The sequence below is a fragment of the Stegodyphus dumicola genome, chromosome 9 (genome assembly GCF_044657685.1).
Source record: "Stegodyphus dumicola isolate Sdum_Otavi_A_Nest chromosome 9, ASM4465768v1".
Lineage (NCBI taxonomy): Eukaryota > Metazoa > Arthropoda > Arachnida > Araneae > Eresidae > Stegodyphus > Stegodyphus dumicola.
The window spans coordinates 49,220,718-49,239,687 of record NC_140776.1 but is presented as its reverse complement, the minus strand read 5'-3'; the positions used below and the strand labels follow the sequence as shown (position 1 = coordinate 49,239,687).

General features: G+C 28.0%; 1 protein-coding gene across 3 annotated transcripts in view; it reads right to left on the bottom strand.

Moving 5' to 3' along the window:
- The window catches only part of LOC118187381 (rho GTPase-activating protein 26-like), a 349,938-nt gene that overhangs the window by 28,131 nt on the left and 302,837 nt on the right, over positions 1 to 18,970 (bottom strand). For all 3 annotated transcript variants that reach the window (XM_035357592.2, XM_035357594.2, XM_035357595.2), the window contains 14 exons: positions 18,124 to 18,186; positions 17,120 to 17,189; positions 13,148 to 13,245; positions 11,524 to 11,561; positions 10,545 to 10,680; positions 9,409 to 9,448; positions 9,188 to 9,325; positions 6,716 to 6,803; positions 6,561 to 6,619; positions 5,874 to 5,979; positions 4,951 to 5,110; positions 3,280 to 3,829; positions 960 to 1,400; positions 414 to 456 (listed from right to left, as the gene is read on the bottom strand). In XM_035357592.2, the coding sequence (XP_035213483.1) occupies positions 414 to 456; positions 960 to 1,400; positions 3,280 to 3,829; positions 4,951 to 5,110; positions 5,874 to 5,979; positions 6,561 to 6,619; positions 6,716 to 6,803; positions 9,188 to 9,325; positions 9,409 to 9,448; positions 10,545 to 10,680; positions 11,524 to 11,561; positions 13,148 to 13,245; positions 17,120 to 17,189; positions 18,124 to 18,186 (2,030 nt within the window). The remainder of the gene's footprint in view (positions 1 to 413; positions 457 to 959; positions 1,401 to 3,279; positions 3,830 to 4,950; positions 5,111 to 5,873; positions 5,980 to 6,560; positions 6,620 to 6,715; positions 6,804 to 9,187; positions 9,326 to 9,408; positions 9,449 to 10,544; positions 10,681 to 11,523; positions 11,562 to 13,147; positions 13,246 to 17,119; positions 17,190 to 18,123; positions 18,187 to 18,970) is intronic.

Here is an 18,970-nt window from a genome sequence, read left to right as displayed (position 1 = left end):
AGTAAGGAATGTTTCACTGACAGCAGATATGGATGGCAAATAAAAACCATATTTTATCATACAGTCTGTTATTTGTGAAATTAATGAATATGCAACATAAAAAAAAGTTTCAGTTACACCGGATATTTCTTGAAATCAGGAAAATGGGATAAAATAATTTATTGATAGACATTAAAACATATATTATTCATATAATATATTTGCATTATCCTTAAAGACGTTATGTGTTTCTAGATAGCTAAAAAATTATTTTTAATGTTTTAAATTTATGTGCAAAGAATTTGCAACAGTTTCAGCTTAAAATTAGATAATTCTATCTATTAATGAATATCCTCTTTTAAAGTTTTAACGAAAAGTAAAATAACATACAGTATAAAATAAAACATAAATTATTTAAAAACTTTCCAACTCACACATTATTTTGCCTAACTCCACTGACGAAGTATTCTCTTGAACCTGAAAATTTTCAAAAACATGAAAGAAGCAGCATACATATTATATGAAGAAAATTAATTATCAATAAAATAGTCTTTGCAAAAAAAAATAGTGAAGATGAATGAATGCATGAAATGGTAATAATGCAGGAAATAATGAACTAGAATAGTTATTACAATTGCTAGAAAGATTGAGAGTTTAGTAGCAAAACAATTAGGTTACTTAGCATTGATATAACACTGCATTGAAAAGGATAATAATGGAAGGTAAGGAAATATTTTTCAATATGAAAATACACATTCTTTAAAAAAAGTGAAATTTATAAAATTAGATTTTACATCCCTTTTTTATAACTTATATGGAAATGAATTATATTTTCACCACATTTAAGAAATACATACAGGCCATATTCATTTACAGGTAAATATTACTTCAAAACGTAAGCCAGACTGATGCTAGTATCGTTGTGTTAATCTATATGCAGTAAATCTTAATTTAAAAAGTACCTAAAGAAATATCCTCACCAGCAGAACCATGCCTTTGATGTCCAACAACATCTAAAGCCCTATTACTACGTCTGGGTTTTTCTGCTCCCACTCCAACTGGAGCAACACCTGCTCCTCTGTGTCCTTCAGTAGACCTGCTACCGGCTCTGTTCGGTGAATGTGCTGGGCTATAAGAAGATTTATCCATCCTTCGATGTTGAGATGGACTAGTTTTAATAGATTGGTTGGAAGCTGGATGGTGGTGGTGAGATGCTGACGCTGGGGCAGAATGTGTAGCCAGTTGGTGATGGGAAGAACTGGTACGAACTGGTGGAGATCCATGAGACAATGGCTGATGATGTGAGGAGCTAGACTTCAAAGAAGAGGGGGATGTATGTGTCAGCATATGATGACTTGAGTTAGCAGAAGAACGAGGAGAGTTTAAGGATTCTGAGCTGCTGCTACTCGATGTATGGTGGTCTAAAATAAAAGAGACGTAAACATAATAATCATTAAAATATTCTACACAGTAACCCATAAGTTTGAAATAATAGGCCTGATCAGTCTATGTTCTTCGACAATGCATTATGGAAACTAGCCAAAGAATGTAATCAAAGGAAAATCGCATGGTGACAAAGTGGCTAGTGGTCCACAGGTCCGGGGCTCTATCTCCAGGCTGGGCAAGGTTAACTCAGCCTTTCATCCCTTGAGTGGGTCGATAAAATAAGTACCAAGTTCGCTTGGGGACTAAACACCAGGGGTCCTGCGAAAAGCTGACCATTTGCGCCCAGGGCTATGCTGACGCACTCCAGGGCCCAAGGTCAAGAAAGCATATTTCAGGGTACTGCAGGCTGTAGCACACTAGGGTTGTTGTGTCACAGAGTTTAGTAGTAAGGTATTCTTGTGAAGAAAAGGAATGGACTGGATTATTTCATTTAGGTAAAATACAAAAAGCATATCAGCTTAAGTTCCACTTAATGAGAGCATCTGGAAGATGGAATCTAGGGATCTCAAATCTCTTTTCCCCTATCATCAATTTTTAAACAGGAATCTCAGTTCAACAGATTAAAGCACCCTAATGCTGAAAAGACATTACACTTGCAAAAGTCTATGTCTTAAACAGGATTTGAACTTAAACCTATAAAGACCAGGATAAAAAAGTATCTGCTAACTGCTACACTATCTGGGTTGGATGTGGAGTGGAAATATCATTTTCATTTTTATATGTATAGTAGACATTTAGACAAAAAATAATTTTTTTATCCAAAGTTGTCCCAGATTATGATTCCAGACTTACAAGATACCCTGCAGTATGCATTAAAAATACATTAAAATGCTAAAAAATATGCATTAAAATTAGTTATGTATTGCACATGAAATTATTCTTCATCAATTGTTTTATATTTTCCCTACGGTACTGATGGTACAGATGACGCTATATGATAATAACCAGTTTATCCTAAAAGTACAAAATAGTAAAAAACATTATACATACAACTGCTACAGTTTCACTGGCCAAGACACTGAATAACATGGTTTTTTTAAATGTAAAAGCTGACGAAAAGTATGAAAGATTATATGGCCATCAGGAAGCTTCAAATAAAACATAATGAATATCTTCACAGCAAAGCATATATATAGATGCCTATTTTTTAAGTTGTTTACATTTGTAATATATATTTATCAGACTACATTATTTGTTTAAATTTTCAGGATATAAGCACTACCTGAGACGAAATATTCATATAACTTTCCTGCTATTAAAAAAAAACTTATTACCTTTATACAGCCTTCCCACTTTCATATATTGCTGCTCTTCTTATCAAATCACTTTTATTTGCAGTTTATAGTAACATATGAAAATATATTTAAAATACATTAATTTCAATAAACTTAGCAATGCACAACATTCTAGAAATCTTCATTACATAAATATCCAACTACTTCATAAATTTGTTAATATCTATTAATAATTATTTGCAATTTGCATATATTTACTTATTAACACAGTGACTGTTTACAATACAATGTAGAGAGTTTTAATAAAATCCACACTATCTATAATGTATTATAAAAAATTAAATATTAAGAAAGAAAAGAACTAAATAATAAACCTAATTTTGAGCTGTATTGTGCATGTCACAAAATCAGAGCTTTTGAACATTTAACTTGCTGATACATAACATATGTATTAAAGAAAAACTATATCAAGTTAATTTTTTTTTAAATTGAAAACCATAACCCATTGCAGAGAGAATATGAACATCATCTAAAAATACGTATAAACTCTTTACTTTAACATAAAATATTTCCAGACATTTCGCAATAAAGTGCAAAAAGCCATCTGATTGAAACCAACCATTCCATGATGGGTTGTAAACCACTAAGGGCTTCCCTCTGTTTCTTTGGGGAACAACATTCCTTGACTGTTGGTTAGAACTGACATTTGAAGAAACAGAATGCTGAGACCTGCTGGATGATTGTTGTGTGGTACGTGATGATGAAGATGAAGAATATGATTTTTGTGTTGATGCCGTAGTCATTGAAGAATGTCCCTGAACTGACGATGACATCATTGAGTGGTATGACTGACGTTGAACATAAGATGGCTGAACTACCATAACACGCTGAGCAGATGTAGAATTGTCCAGGTACATACTTTCTGCTCGAGGAGAAACAGAGAATCCGGAATGAGATGATCGAGATGAATGGTTGGATTGCCCAGGTGGTCTTCCAGCATCCATAACATAAACAGTTTCTCTTTTAGATCTTCGTTGTGGTGCGACTGGCTCTTTGTGATTATCACTTGATATTGTGCCATGGTGTAATACAGAAGTAGATTTCTGAGAATTTTTAGAGTTTATATTCTCTTTTTTTGTATCACCATTTATAGATGAAGACAAAAATATCTGGAAAAAAATAAAATTAATTAAATGCTGAACAATCAGTAAAATCTATTAAATACAGAAGCTAAGAACTCTTTGTTTTAACTGATGTTACATAATGAAATTGAATGGAATTGAGAAGACTACAAACACTCAAAATTTCAAGGGAATTGTTTTAAAGATTTCTATCTTGATCCCAACACAGTTAAATAGTGGATCTGTGATCCTTTCCTTTCAAACATGAATTCCAACACTGCAATTTTCACAGCTGAGATTTTATTTTAAAAGGCTAAAAAATATGGGTAAAATAATCATGAGTGGCTATCTGCTTCTCTGTGAGAGATAATAAAGTCACCATAAAATGCCTCATAGACAGATTAAAATAATATTTAATTTATTATAACATAATTTTGCATTTTTCTCTCTTTTTATTTTGGCAAACTGATATAGCTTTATCACACACAGTATTAAACTTTTCTTTTTCTGTAAATGTTCAGGGAAGATAACTTGTCGAGTTTCACTTATTTAATCCAGCTTAAAATCTTCTAACAGTTTTGGACTACCAAAAAGATTTAAGTAAGGGTTTTTAATGAATATTCCCCCCCTTTTATTGTTGTTTGAGCAGATTTTACTTCCTGAATACATGCACTGCATATAAATGAGTATTTTTCATGGCTTTTAATTTAGTTGTAAATGTTCTATTTTTGGGGATGGTGTTTTACTTTAAAATTTAATTTTTGCCAGAAAACTACAGCAATTAAATATACAAATTCTATACTGAAAATATTTCCTACTCTAAAATCCATTATTAAGCATGCCAAACAATATTAAAACACCATTTATCATTTAAATAAACTATAAAATTAAAATAAACCATATCAACAGTGAATCTCAATTCTATTTCTTATTTATATATTTAAACAAGAACTAATCTCTCACATAGTGTTTAAAATCATGACGACAGAGTGAAAAAATATACATTATTTATGTTATATGTTTTTACATGCCGAAGATATACATTAAAAAGTTACTTTATCACCAATGATAAAATTATTCTTTAGAAATAAAATGTGAAAGGCATTAAATTAATTGAATTACATTTGCAACAGAAATTAAAACCTTTTATTATTACATAATAAAAATACCTTTTCATATTGTTCTATTAAAATTTCTAATACTATATTTCCAAATTTGATATCCATAATAGCCGCAACAGTTTCCTCTTCCGGACGCAAAAGTGTAGGACCAAAACACACACCCAAGTTTGAAACTGTCATGAGATTTTTGTCAGAATGTTTTGCAACTCTAAAAATTAAAAATATAAAATTTGTAAAGCATAACAATATCACCTTGTTCACTTTTTAATAAGCATCATTATATACATAAATTTCTATAACATAACATAAAATGTGTTCCTTCTGTACACTGAGATTACTGTTTTTAAGTCATAAGAGAAAACAGTAAAACTGTATAATAAAACATGAAAAACACTGAAAGACACAATGCAAGTATTATTCAGATGTCTTTTACAAAATTATATAGCTGCAAGACTTTGTAATCAAATGCTAAACTTTTAATCCATCCTACATCTCTAAACTAAATAGTTTTAATTCAAACAAAGAATTAATATTTGCACTTATTAATATCAGCTTGGGATCTTGGTATCTTCATCACAGCTACTAAACTAATGTTTCTGAACTAATTTAGCAATTCCTACATTGATCTAACTCATTTTTGAAACTAAAAGATTCTTTCTTTAGCCTATTTTCTGAGTTAAGAAAGCACTTTTCATGTTAAAAAAATAATTTCCCTATAAGACTAACACAGTAAATCTGGGCAATCATATGTACTGAATATCAATGTTTATTTTTAATAAGTTTCCTATTCTCAAATTATTTCTTACATCAACATTAAATTAATGTTTTTATTGCAAAATGGTGACGGATAATTTTAGAATTGATTAACGTCTGTAATACATAAAAAATTGCATATTAAGTACTTAATAACTATTTTTAAGCAAGCAATCTGGAAAAAAGTGAGAAAAAATTCACTTTCATCAAGCACTTACTTGCATAGGTGAGCAACAAGTATTTCTAACATACTAAAATTTGGCTTGGGAAGTCGATGGGCAAGCGACTGGATTTCTGATATCCTTTCATCCATATTATCTAATTCTGAGAAAAAAAATTCAAACTGATCAAGTGAAATTTATAAAATTAACACTTTTCTTTTCAATAATAGGAAATAACTGTATAATAAGACATTACATATATTAAACTAAATATATGACAACAGCAGTCATCATCATGCTCTGAATCACTCAAACAAATATATATATATATATATATATATTGAAAACCATAACCCATTGCAGAGAGAATATGAACATCATCTAAAAATATGTATGAACTCTTTAACATAAAATATTAATATGCTTTCATTTTCATTTATATTAGTAAATTTAGTGTAATAACATGAGCCTACATTGTTTTTATATCTTATAATGAATTTTTTAATTGCTCATAATTTCCACTAAAATATTTAAATATACTCCAACAATTTCAAAAGAATTTAAGTACTGAGTGTACTTTAAAATATTTTGTAACTCAAATATCTTCTCAGAAATGCAATTAAATCCTATTTTAAAGCAGATTATAATATAAATAACTTTGATATCAAATGCATGTTATGTTAAGCTTGTCCTGTGAACAGAATAAAATTAACTAGAATCAAGAAAAGGGGGCTATAAACTTACTTGCTGCTGCTATGAAGGCACTGTGTAACCGGAATGTCATTAATGGTTCTGGAAGGTTTCTAAAATATTTAAAGAAATAAATTAAAACTGAATAAAATAAACAAGAGATAGAAGTTAATAAAATAGAATTTGAAAACATAAACATACTGACATACCTAAAATAGGTTTTTAAAGCACTGGTTATAGTTTTAATTTCCCATTCATCAGCATCTTCTAAATTAATTTTTTCATTTTTTCTTCGATCTGCGAAGAGGTAGAAAAAATATGTATTATATAATTTAACATATATCAGGTGTCCCAAGATGAACTGAATCCAAAGCAAGTGAAGTCTCTCATGTCTGGTATGGTTTATCTTTCTCATATAGACTTATAAAGATAAACCATACCAGACATGCTCATGTGTTCTTCACTTGCTTTGGGTTTGGCTTATCTTGAGCCCTCCTGTATCTACAAGTTTCACTGTTCAGAATGACAGCACAATTTAAAAATTCATGTTGAATATTTATATCACATAATTATGACATACACGCCCAAAAACAAAAATACAAACAAACAAGCAAAAACTGAAAGAATTCAGATTTTAAATATTGCCCCAGAAGGTTTGTTAAGACTTTTAATGCTCTATATTGTTCAGCTCACAGTTTATCTATCTGCTTTCAGACAAGTTCCTGCTGATACAACATTTTTTTAAACTTTATTATTGAACTTTCTCTGCACTTTACACCCTACAAAATCTAAATTTTTTAAAAAATAGTATATCTCTAGAATTCCAGAAATAGTATTAAGTGCTGCCATACATTTTTTAGTAGAGAAGGGCTATTAATCTCGAACTTTGCTTTGAATCATTTTTGTTATCTGTTTCATTTTTCAAATAACTAGAGGCTGTTGAGGCCAGCCACCTAAAATAGTTAATATAAAAATTATTATATAATACTTTTAATAAATCCAGATAGTATAATTTCACGGGTCTAGGTGGTACTTGATAAAAGAAATAACTATGTGTTTTTCTTCTAACACGTTCACGCTGGCGCGGGCCACCGGTGGCCTGCACTAGTCTGTCTCCTTAAGCGGCATGTACCACCGATGGCCTGCACTAGTCTGTCTTATCGAGTGGTGCATGCAATCGATAGTACACATTTGATTGTGTTATTAGACGCTGAAAATTAAAATAATGAGGGATTAATGTTTATTTATTATAAAAACTTTTTTAATAACAGTTATAATTAATAACTATTAGCAAACATACAACTCATGCACAGGTCTGAGCAGGTAATAATCAAGCACCGCCACATGAAACGCAGCAACAATTCGATCGCCGTAAATTGGCCCCGGCGTGAATGTGTTAAACTATTTACTTTGTTAATCAGTTACAGGCAGATTAAATTTAAAAGAGAAATTAAATATTTTAAGCTTCTCAAACAACAATAAACGGGCATGTGGAAGTTACAAATAATCTTTATTGGATATCTTTAGAATTCCAGATAAAGTGTTACTTTTTTTTTTTTCTTTTTTTTTTACAATACTTTATTTATATTTGCTGTATTACTTCAATAAAAATAATGCATAATGATAACATATGATGGCAATATATTTGTGTCACTATACTTTTTTTTATACTCACTTTATAATTTCATTAAAACTATTACATAGAGATAACATTTGGTAGCAACATCCTCTATTTTGAATGTAGCAACATTCTTTATTTTGAAGTGTCATTTTATATTCACTATATTTTTTTAAAAATAACACATGGCAACAACATTTGAAAAGTGATACAGATAAAAAAAGGTGAGGTTTGAGTCTAATAGCAACTCTGGTGCTAAAAAAAACTGCATGACAACAATTTAAACTCAATCTAGTATAACATCATATAACAATGATACATAAATGTAGAATGAGAAATTGAAGTTCATATATACATTGTATTAGTATTTCTCATATTCATAATGTTAATGTAAAATAAAAATACAGCATCCTGACCCTCCAAAATTATCAGCCATGCTTAAAGCAATGCAAGAAAATCCCTCCTTCCCCAAAAGGAAGTCCCAAATTCTAAGTTTTGCTCTGAATTATTGCCTGCATTATTGAGTGCAATAAAAATTGTTGTTTATTGTTTTTATAGAAATTGTTTTTAATATGAATTTAAAACAAAATGATATGATGCCAGAGTGTTTACTAACAATAAGCTTTCCTTCCTGAAATAAAGATGAAAGAAATGCCAGTTGATATACAACCTAAAACACAAGCGAAAAATTGTTTTTTTTCTTGTGAAACAGTTCATTTGACATTATGCAATACAGCTATAAAGAATAAATATCTCCAATCTAATAAAACAATAATGAATATTAGAATATATACATATCAATATGTTGTTGTAAATATAAAACACAAATTCTTAAATATGCTAGATTTACTTTATCTTCATATTTAATTAGTAACTTTTTTGATTTGTAATACACTTTTACTAACTTAACAAATTCAAAAAAATTACAAGCCAGCGCAAATTTGAGAATGAGGTGCAACATGTGTAATAAAAGATATTAATTACTTAATAAGCACAGCTTTAAAAAATATAATTCATACATAAAGAGATAAATAATTGTATTATACTTAAAAAATTAACTTACCTAATGCCATTTGGGTTAACTTATTAACTTTTGAGCTCACACCTACTAATCTGTACAACCCTTCGTCATCCAAACCCCTTGCTTCTATAGCATCTATACATTGTTGCACGAAAGCAAATCCAATCTCATCAAGATAATCTATGGAAAAGAAAACATTTAACATATACCTCTAGAAGTTACACAGAACTATTTACAACTGCAAAATATAAAACTTGACTTACATTCTTCTTGTTTTGGTTGCTTATTTATATGACTATATGCCTGAAAACAAAAACAACTCATATAAGAAATACAGGTTCATTTTCAGTTTCATCTTTGTTTGTAAAATTTATAATGTTCATAATTATATATAAAATATTCACATATATTTTAAAATAATGACAATTCAGCATTCTATAAGCACAAATAAACCAAGCTGAACAGTAACTATTATAAAGTGTCTTATCTATTAACAAGAAAGGAATTGCAGTGCAAATGTTAAAGTCTGTTCCTAAATTGTTACTTGAAAAATAAGTTCCCTTAAATAAAATGGGGGTCAGGAAATATAAACAATCCTTTACAATTCACCACTAATGAATCAATAGTTCCACATCGTGAATCATCACATTACAGGAAAACCCAGCATTGTGCATGGAATTACTAGCGTGTATTTAGAAAATTAACATTTTAATACAATCCAAATACCTTCATTATATACAATAAATATAATTTAAGAAATAAAATGCATGATGAATGAATAGGAAATGACATAATTTTAATTATGTGTCAAATTACTAACAAAAAGAAGCATGGATTAGTAATATAGACTGAAAAGATGCTAGAAAAGATATTGCTAAATGCAACTCTTTCAACTGTTATATCCTAGTTTAGGAAATAACGAAATATTTATAGTTTTTATTAATTGTTCTGAAAGATTAGTGTTTAAATAAATATCATATATAATGTATTTTGATGCACATGTGTTTATTTTCCAAAAGAAAGTATGTGCAGTATGTGTATGCCAGCCATTAAATTGTAAAATTATAAATCAAGGGAGAAATGCAAAATTAATTTAAGTAAGTGTACCATATATAATAGTATATGTTCTGCTTCATTTAATGATAAAATTATCAATTAAGAGAAGAAAAATAAACAATATAAGCAATTATCCTGTTAGCAGACAAATTATCAATCACAAAATAAACGAAGAGCCAGATATGGCAGTAAAGCTTCAACACAAATCCTAGTACATCATATATTAAACAAAACAGTTACAAATTTCTCTGCTATTCAAATACAAAACAAATTCCTATTTTCTACAAATAGAACATGATTATAATTATATGAATGAATAAATTAAATGATGTTAAGTACATACTGGTTCTTTTCCATCCATGGCATCCAACCATAACCTTCTATCTTCTTCTGAGAGGGCTTGAAAAGTTAAGACACCAGGTTTATCTTCAACTATTATGTCAAAGCAAAATCTCTTGTCTATAGAATCTGACATTCGCCTATAATACAAAAAGGGGGGGGGGTGAGGAGAAAGATAAAATTCCAAAATTTTGAATACAATTTTATATAACACTCTTCATATAATAATAATAAATATTATACATTTCATACAATACATTTAATATAAAGAAGTCAGTTTAGCAAACGAAAATGAAACTGCTATATTCAATAACATCTACTGTGTGAAAAGTCAGCATGAAATCTAATTGAGTCAATGCACTGAACACAATGCTTAACACAACTATAAATAAATACAGTGCGAAAAATTACTCTAGATACAGCAGAGTTTTGTAAGTTTAAAAAATGCTACATAGAAAATGCTCTATACAGTACATGTAAGTATTATCATTGTATTCACATTATTGTTACATCTTTAAATTGTATCCATTACTGATCTAATTTAATGAAGGGATAAAGAATATCCTAATTAAGGATTCAGTATGCCATTTTAAAAATCAGTTCAGTAAAATTATCAGTTTGAAACATGTTATTTTAAAGTAACTTTTGATACCAACCATTCTAAATAATTAAAAAAAATACATTAATATGATAAAATTAATTAAGGAGAACTAATTTTTTGAAATTACATACTTAACTAAGCTCTACTGTTATAACTATACAAATTACTGTGAAATTAAATGATAACATCAAAACACAGTGAAAAGTGCAATATATTATATAATTTAAAAAAGATTAAGATATTTTGTAAATTAATTATGATTTATTTTTTATTTGATTCAGGGCTGAATGAAATGTTTGAATATATTTTGTACACTCAAAATAATTTTAATGTTGATGAACTGAATACTTCAATAATTCATGCATTACAAGATAATTTTTACCTAATGCATTCTTTCAAAATGTATGTTTCTGGAGCAGCCTGCAAAATAAATAAAATAAATCACCTCATTTAAAATGATTAAATAAACAATATAAAAAGAAGATAATTTATATAGATATATTTTAGCTTCTGAAAGCTATTCAAACATAATACAACAATAGCCATGAAGTGAATAGCACTTAAACACACATCAGGACTCAGGTAACATTAATTACTACTAATACAATGAAATTTCTTTTTAAAATACCATCATGGGCATTAAATGCTGCCTAGTGACAGAACTGCAACAACATGGTTTCAATTTATATACAAAAAATATTGAATAAACCTAAGATGTCCTCACCTGCTTCATATAAGAGTTGCTGAAGAGAGCAGCACATATATAAGTAAAAAGTAGAAGAGTACTATGAAAATAATTCAAATACTCAATAGACTATGTTTAAAATAATAATAATAAAAATCTAAAAGTAAGTCTAAAAATAGTCAAATGTTACTCGATTAATTCTCTTAAATGTTTTAGGTACATTATATAAAATACACTGCATTTGACACTAATTTCCAAAAGTAATTTAATATTATCTAAATATATTTTAGGCTCTTTTAAAAAAATTAATGAAACTTGATAGTCAAGAGCAAACAAGTGCTCTTAAATATCTAATTGCAACATAAATAACTTAATTTGTATAAATTTAGCAGTCACCAAAACCAACTAAAAGCAATCTCTAGCAAAAGCTTGCATCCCTCTTTTCCTTTTTTTTTTTTTTTTTTTTTTTTAAATAATCTTAGGATCTCAAAACTGCTTTTCAATGCTAAACAAAACCATAATACTGAAATGCAATTTGAATTCTATATGAAAAAGAAATACAGAGTTGTAGCAAGTTATACTTTGCTCAATCAGTTCATTCAATTTAAACTAATTCAGCATTTGATTCTTTTTTCTATTTTTGAACTATCCATATCCCATCGTTTTAACATGTTGTTCAATTGCTTTTAATTTAGGCTATCTAAATTCTAATTCAACAGTTGTATTAACCATAATACATATATTTTTGTAAATTTTCACTCGATAATGAGAGCCAATAATATCAATATTCAATTGACTTTTTATATTCAGCAATGAAAAAAATTGGTGCATTTTCATTTTCTGTTATAAAATAAGCTGTAAGTTAGTACAAGAGCAAAATTAATTAAAATGAGACATTTTCATATACATTTTCATGGATCTATCATGAATTCAAATTTGCTTGATATAATTCAGTAGCAGCTAAGATTAACAAAAAATACTAAGAATTAATAAAGCTATTATAAATATGTATAAAAAGAGTATTCAATCAAATTAAAATTGTTTAAAATAACTTTTAAAAATTTTGGATGACTTGTTTACATGATTACATTATAATAACATGATTAAATAATGTAAACATTAAAATTGGAATTTTAGCATTATTAAAAAAATTCTAATGGATCTCTTCAATTTTTTAAGCACTATCATTACAAATAAAATTACAAATAATATTATTGACACAAAAAAAAAATATATATTCTTCAACCTTATAATAAATAACCTTACTGGATTATTTTGAAGTAATGATCAATGAACACAGAAAAAGAACAGTTTTACTTACTATTTTGCCCGTTGTTTGCGAATATGGTATCATAGTGAACTTGTGATTTTCTTTCTGATACTGGCAAAAATGTTTGGCCCATGTTGTGCCTAAAGCCTCTGAAAAAATAATTGCAGAATGTATGTCCTGAACAATAAGTCATGCAAGCATTAAGATTATGTGGAAAGAAATAAAATATTGGTTAATGCATACATATAACAGAAATATTCAAATTAGATTTTATATAACAACATTTAAATATATTTAAAAAAGCTGATAATTGAAAGGTGTTAATAAATTCCAATTAAATGTTCCCTTTCAATAATAAAATTCCTACAAAAATTTACAATATAATTTCAACTTGCTTTTATAAAATTAACAGAGATGTTAAAAAAATTATCTGTAAATATGCTAATAAAAATATTAAAAATTATTCATACCATAAAACAGCATTGCTAATGTAATAATTTATCATCAACTACTATAATACAAAATCTAATTCACATCTAAAAACAAATTTGGCAGCCTATTAGGCAACAAACCTCTAAAACTTGCAATTCTTATATACATCTACAAATATTAATAACATTAATAATAATTTCTTTCATAAAATATTGTACTAAAAGGCTAATATCTGATGCTATTTAAACATAATTACACTCTGAAAAAGTAATTAACAGGGAATTATACAAAAAGTCTGGAGTACTTTACATCAGTAGCATAGCTACAGCCTTTGGGGGAAGGTTTCAGCACATTTTTAGGTAAGTTTTTCTTCACATGGATTGTTGGGGCATGTAAAGAATAATGAGATTCTGAATTGCATACAGAACTAATTTGAGGGAAAAAAATCGCTTTTGCTCGAGATAAAGTATTAAAAAAATCACCACCAAATTTCAACAGCTACAAACCCTTACTATACCTTTTCTATTTCATTGAAACTTTTGAATGAAAATTATAAATAACTACAAAATTATGATGAATTTTAAATATTATCAGTGACATTAATAATCGAAAATTCCTTGTTAAGAGAGAAGTATTTCAGGGCTTTTATTTTTGTTATTGCTAGAAAAAATTAAACAGAAATGCAGAAGGTGGTGGAACTTTTGAATTTTTATAGTTTATTCTAAAATACAATCTCCAGAACAGAGTTCCAAATATTGTAATTCTATTGCAAATTTTCATCACAGTTGTTGCAAATGTTGCTGGTTGTGAGAAGAGTTTTCTAAGTAAAAATCATTTAGAAAGTATTTTAGAATTATAAATGTTTATTGTGCATTTAAGAAATGTTTCGATACTGTCTATATATTACAGAAATGGAAGCAATCATACAGATCTCTTCAATGTCATGAAGGATTTTGAGAGCAACCCTCCCCCCCCAAAAAAAAAAAATCCCACACACAAACAATAACAACAACAAAAAAGCAAAGTAATAAAATAATTTTGAAATGTTGAAATTAAAATTTTTCTTCATGAAATGTTGAAATTAAAATTTTTCTTCAAAAGTAAATGCAGAATTTAAATTTATTTCGCTATATACTATTTTGAAATATTTTTAGTTATTTATTTGTATATCAAGAGTGTAGCAGACCCACCAGCTGCCAAGCAATAAAGTAACTAGACACTAATACTTCGGTCCAGGATTTAAATCCTGATGAGTAGGCTGGCTTCGTGGGTGCTTTTGTGGTTCATGTGTAATATGGATACAAGGCAGTTTCCCTTAAAAGTCCTCCATAGGATATCACTCCCTTTGACAAATACCATTGTGTGTAACACTGTAATAATAATAATTAAAAAAAAAAAAAAAAAAAAAAAAAAAAAAAAAAAAAAAAAAGAGGCAACAAATTTAGGGATCACCCCAGGAGGCAAAATCAGGGATAGCCCCAGGTGCCAAAAGTTAGTTACTCCATTGCTTTATCTTACAAACATATAAACCACAGTGTTAAGTATTTGCTAATTTATTGCTTTGACTAGATCTTACTGACTTATGAGATGTATGAGCAATGTCTTTTCAATTATTCTAATTATAATTTTTTACATAAAATTTAAGTTAAAAATTAAAGTTTGATTCTTAATCACATAGGGTTTAAAAATGAAAACTAAATATTTAATTATCAAAAATAGCTTATTAAATGCTTAATTGAAATTTTACTTATTTGTTTCAACATAAAAAATATCTTAATAAAAATATATTACACTATGGCACATTAAGAGATCATAAGGCTCTTATTAAATTTAAATTTTTGGTTAATATTATTACTACTATTACATAATTAGGCTATTTTATTGATTATCAATCCTTTAATGTACTGATCGAGTTTAAACTGCATTGAGCCTATGAAAGCTTGGCTCGGGTGCATCTTAATTTTTGAGATAAATCATGATTCTAGCTGGAGCATATTTGAGGCTTAAATAAGACTGCTTCAGTGTTTCCTTTTTATATGAAACTGAACCACAGTTTCAGAAGAAAATTTTCTTTCAGTAATAAAATAAAATTAAAAATTGATTCTAACTTTTGAATGCATGCCTCACTTTGTCTGGGGAATAAATTCTTGGATGGAAGTTGAGATTTTTTATGAAAAGCCCCACATACATGTAAAAAGCTTATTTTCCAGGAAATGCAATGAATTCATGAGTGCAGGTAAATTTTTCATTTCAATGCCAATACCTTTGTATGGAAACAAGAACCTTCAGACTTTCTGAAATAACATAACCAAATACAGTGAACGAAAATTATTACCTGTTACTCTGCTCTCAGCTAACCCTCAGATCAAGACAAAATGTTTACTCCAGCGATATTCTCTTTAACAGCTTTAATTATATTGGTAGGAAGTCATGGACAGAAAATGCTGCATTTTTTGTTTTCATACCTACACATCTTATACTTTGTTACTCTTTATGGAATTCTCTCTAACTTCATTAGTGATATTTTACCATTATAACGTTTTTTACTGATGTGCTGGGAAAAATATGGACATTCACTGCATATTCAGGGCTTAAATTTAGCTGGAGCCCAGTTCAGCTATTTCTTAGTTTTTGAATGAAACTGTAATTCTGAATGGAGTTCCAAAGATGACAAAATCGAGCACTTTATTTAATTATTTAACTATTTACCATTAACTTAACAATATATAAAATTTTTATTTATCTCCTTATATTTTATTTAATTATAAGCTTAATTAATTATTATAGTATTCATTTTATTATTTTATTAATACTTATATGAACTTATTTTTGTTCTTTTTCCCTGACAAGCTTCCATTGGACTCCACCACTTCTAATTTTAGAAATTAAACCCTTGCATATTGACTCTAACACACAGCTTTAAGATTAAGAATAATCTTGTATTTATATTCCTTTTACAATCAAATTACTTTATTAGAACAACTAAGGAGTGATATCTGGAGTTACAGTTCTTTACCCTTCTTTACAATGTTTGCAATTAATTATCAGAATTGCAACAACATATACATTTTATAAATTGCATGCATTTTATAAATTGAAATTCTTGTAGATTGTGAAATTTATGTTTTGAGTATATCTTCCACAGCAGCAAATTTTTCTACAGGTCAAATAAAGAAATGATTATGAGAATAACTGTTCTGTGTAGAGTATGAAGTGAACCCCCAGTCAAAGTGAAAAATTAATATTTACCCCTCAGTTTAAGCATTCTGTCATAGCACATACTCTCTTATTAATATTGCCCATAATATATATTTTTTAAATGTAAAGTAATGTAATATACATCTGCTAGTTCTAATAATTTATTCTCTCAGAAAAGGAACCAAATTTTTACAGATTTCTTCATTGAAACATAAAAAAGGAATGGTATTTGACATTGTCATCTATATAAGAATAAAATCATATAAAATACCAGCATATATAAGGTCACAACAATAATCACATGGGAAAACTGGCAGAAGAATTCCCATTGTTTTTGTATTCATCACATTTCAACTAGTAGTGCAACTATTAAATAATTTTACCTGTACTTACTCTTTTCCATCAAGTATAAATATCCTTGCCTGGTGAACATTTTGTTTAAAGAGCCAGAATCCAAAGGTTTCTGCAAACAAGAAATGAAAATGGATTTAGAATTGCCTTTATTGAATTTTAATTAAACTTAAATTATGCAGTGTGAAAAAAATGAGCCGTAAATAATAAGAAAAAAATCTATAAATGCACATAACTGACAGAATGATAAAAATAGAGTAATGACATTAAATTAAATTATTTATTAAATTAAGGATGAATAAAATGTAATATTACTGTACAATTAACTTAAAAACATATGAATCTCAGATCATCACTATTTATTGCAAACCTTCATAGTTTCGCCTTTATAAGTTTATACACATAGTTTCTTCAAATAAATTTAAAATTCAATTGATACTGCCTATGTGCAACATTTATATTAAGCTAACTTCTCCCTAAATTTAACCAGCATTTGACATTTATTAACATGCAGAATTTTAGTTAGAATGGAAAATACAACACCTATTAGTAAGATTTGTTATTACAAAAGGGATGTTTAAAAAATGTTTGACTTGAAATACATTATTTACAGTTAAAATTTAATCTAAATTCTTATAACTGGTATGATAAAAAATTTAAACAATGTATTTCCATAACATTGCATCTAGAATCATATAAGAGCAAAAGCATTATTAAATCAACATAGATATACATAAAACATTCTTTTTTAATTATTTTTGAGAATGATATTGCTCTCTTAAAAGTAATTTCTGAATTGTGTCAAAATACTGAATTATACTTTTAATTTTATCACTATTATTTATTTTTAGCTTTCATTTCATAAATGATAATAATAATAATTAAAAACAGCTTTGAAATTGAACCATTTTTTTCCCTCATTTGCAAATGATAATGGTGCTCTAGTTCAATCATGCTCTTTCATACTGCACATAAAACAGCTTATAGAAATTACTTTGGCATAAATGCATGATAGTTTTTATAAGTTGGGTAAAAATATGCCTTACTTCTAAAAGTCTTTTCATTAACTGTTCTGCCTCAGCTTGAGTAGCAGTGAAATTTTCTCTCGTCTGTAAGAATGAAAATTTTAATCTTTTTAGTATAAACTAGTTATCATATCTTTAAGTGCTGGGTATGAAATAAAAAATGATGGAATAACTATGCATAAAATATGCTGTTATTTAGTTCGCATGCTATAAATGTAATACTACTAAGTAATAACAGCATCATAAAAATAATACAGTTTTTCAAAGGAAAATATTCATAATTAAAAACACAGCATTACAAAAAAGCACGAACAACATCAGGGAATTTTTCTTCACAACGAAATCATAGTCAGAAGCCAAAGAAAATCTGAAAAATCAAATTTTATCTCAAAAGCATGGCTATGCCAAATCAATGCAACATATGCAATTTATTGTGCAGAAACCTACAGAGTATATGAAAATTATTGAATAGAAGTCATAATTCATATGCATATATGACCTTTGCATAAGAATTTTCATATACTGATTTCAGAGAAAATGTAGTACTTTTCTTAATATAGGAGAAAATACATCGGAAAAATAACACTTCCCACTCTCCAAGAAGTAAAAGCAAAATTAGATTTTTCACAAGTGATCAACGAATTACCTATTTCAGGGAAAAGGGAAACATGCAAATATTCATTTTATTATAAAAATTAAGTGTTTATCACTTCAGTGAATAATGAATTTCCTAATTATGGCATGAAACTTTTTTTTTAACAAAATATTTTTTTTACCCACAAAAGCAAAACACTACTATTGCACTATGGCGCATTTCTGTTTTTATTTCTTTTTCCTTCTTTTTTTTTTTTGTCGTTTTAAATCAATT